The 2,500-nt window shown below is 46.4% G+C and overlaps 1 protein-coding gene across 6 annotated transcripts in view; it reads left to right on the top strand.

Moving 5' to 3' along the window:
* Positions 1-2,500, top strand: part of LOC113591681 (adhesion G protein-coupled receptor L3) — a 242,709-nt gene that overhangs the window by 71,258 nt on the left and 168,951 nt on the right. For all 6 annotated transcript variants that reach the window (XM_081714797.1, XM_035529972.2, XM_035529968.2 and 3 more), the window contains exon 3: positions 1,507-1,708. In XM_081714797.1, the coding sequence (XP_081570923.1) occupies positions 1,654-1,708 (55 nt within the window). In that variant the 5' untranslated portion in view covers positions 1,507-1,653. The remainder of the gene's footprint in view (positions 1-1,506; positions 1,709-2,500) is intronic.

The following is a 2,500-nucleotide window of genomic DNA, read 5'->3' as shown; positions in this document are numbered from 1 at the left end:
TGTTGTGCATTTTAATTTGATTAATCAGCACCTCTGCAACACATTTACTTTAATGCTGAGACTTTAATGTGGAAGATATTTTACCCATGTTGCTTTGCTGCTGTTTTCTGGGCTTGATGGCCTGTGTCCTGGGGTAAAGATATTTTTGCTGAAGTTTTAATTTGACTTTTACACTGTGTTGTGCAGTAGAGGCTCCTGACGATGTGCAGAAAAATGGAACAGACGGCCGTTAAGACCGCTGATCTGAGAACAGCAGTTAAGACCGCTGATCTGAGAGCAGCCGTTAAGACCGCTGATCTGAGAGCAGAAGTTAAGACCACTGATTTGAGAGCAGCAGTTAAGACCACTGATTTGAGAGCAACAGTTATGATTGCTGATCTGAGAGCAGAAGTAAAGATCGCTGATCTGAGAGCGGCCGTTAAGATCGCTGATCTGAGAGCGGCCGTTAAGATCGCTGATCTGAGAGCAGAAGTTAAGACCACTGATTTGAGAGCAACAGTCACACTGCACTGTAATACATTCACTGTGTGACGGCCTGGGGCGTTACGTTCATCGTGGCCTCCTGCTTTGGTGGTTTTGTTAATTAACACAAATCTATTTTGTCAGGGTTTTTTCCCTCAAAACTAGAGGAGTCTTTTGGCTAGCTGAGTTTTGGAGGAGAGTATTTTACCTGTGATCTGATCAACACCCAGCACCAAACACCACTCTGCTTCTGGCCCTAAAAAATGCATTGCGTGCAGATTGTGTGTGTGTGTGTGGAAGAGAATGGACGGGAACACGGCTACGAGGAGAAAGGTTTTCTATCTGAAACGTTTCAGGAGTGGAGGTTTTGCCACTGAACTCTCACAGTCTGTAGAGAGAAACGGAACAACCCAAGTGCTCACCTGATAAAGGTGTTCTAGAAAGCTTCATTACTGCCTGTATCGCATCACAGCAAGGCCAAGGTCAAGGCAGGTTCACTGCCCTGCGAGGGTCGGTCTTCCCTGGTAGCACACAGCAGACGTCTGCATGCTCAGCTGGGGCAGGCAGAGGCAGGGTGGGCGGGGCTTGGGGTGTGGGGCGGGGCTAGCTGGGGCGGGGTGGTGCGGGGCTGGGTGTGGCAGGTCAGACACTCAAAATCTCAGTGGATGCAGCACTTAACACGAGCTTTTAATGGACTCAAACTGCAACTAAAAGGCTAATTCTCAGACATGCATCCATGTGATTGGTTAATATTAATAATAATAATAAGAAAAAGAAGAAGAATGAATTATATGAATAAAAGCACCTGTGAAATGGCTGTTTTGTGTTGTTTTGCTGTTTTGAACGCCGGTACACATGGGAGACCAGTTGCAGGTAGAGTGCAGGGTTCTAGTGTCTCACGTGTCACAGGTCACGTCGGCTGGCTTGATGTAATTGTGGGAGTGACTTCTGCACTGGATTGGAGGAACACGGCCAGTGGGAAGTGTGTTTGGAGGTCAGTGTGACGTGTGTTTTGACTTTGTGCTTCTCTGTGTGTGTTTGCAGGTGAAGCCGTAGTGGTCGTCTGTGTTCCCGCCCTCACCTACGACTCTGCCCCGCCCTGCCAAGCAAGCATCGCACGTGCACTGGCCAATCCGGGCAAGGAGGAGCGGCTTCACAAACATCAGTGAGGCAGCATTGAGGGGAGGGGCCATGTGGGTGCTACAGGTGCTCCTATTGGCCAGTCTGCTGGGCCCCGCCTCTCTGGGTAAGCCCCCTCTTCTCCACATGTCTGACGCAGCACAAGGGCCTAATCACCGCAATGAGACTATGAAGGGTGTCGCCACAAAAGAGTGACTGACTGGATAAATGTCTGTGTGTGTGAGCGTGACCTCAGCTTTTCTTATGGATTCACAGCGCTTCAGAGCGCAATACACTCATTTAAATTTAGATTAAATAGCGACTTTGAGAGGCAGAGAGGAATTGGTAGAGACTGTGCAGGCTTTCGGGAGTAATTGGCCTTAAAGTTGTTAATTTGATAGTGTAACGTCATTAATGGGGATGGGGCAAATTGAAAAGTGTGTTTTGTGTGTTTTGTGTGTGTGTGTGTGTGTGTGTGTGTGTTCAGCAAATCTATGTGTGTACCTGCTGGATTGTGTAATCAAAACTGCATGGCTACCGTAGTTTGTTCTGCATTGTGCTCGATACCAAGAGCAAATGATCCCAAACCACACGGTTTGTTTCCTCTGTAATGAGCAGAGACACACACCAGACAAGCCAGTCAGTCAAGCCATTCGTTACAATAAAGTTATTTATAAACACGCAAATACAAATGTATACCTGTCTGTCTGTCTGTTTGTGTATGGATCTATAGGGGTGAGATAGAGAGAGAGCGACACTAATAGTTGATAAATAGAATATTTGTTTTGTGATGATATAAACTATTAATCATTAAAGATTTCTTTAACAATCTCTCTGTATCTACTTTTGTTTGAGTGTTGATCATAGTTTAAAGCAGGAAGGGTGAAAGTGCCTAAATTGCACCTAGTTCCAGCACACA

This window comes from Electrophorus electricus, chromosome 5, assembly GCF_041902795.1.
Source record: "Electrophorus electricus isolate QZ-2024a chromosome 5, ASM4190279v1, whole genome shotgun sequence".
In the NCBI taxonomy this organism is placed as follows: domain Eukaryota; kingdom Metazoa; phylum Chordata; class Actinopteri; order Gymnotiformes; family Gymnotidae; genus Electrophorus; species Electrophorus electricus.
The sequence above is the reverse complement of the archived record's forward strand: the minus strand, read 5'-3'. Positions and strand labels throughout refer to the sequence as shown.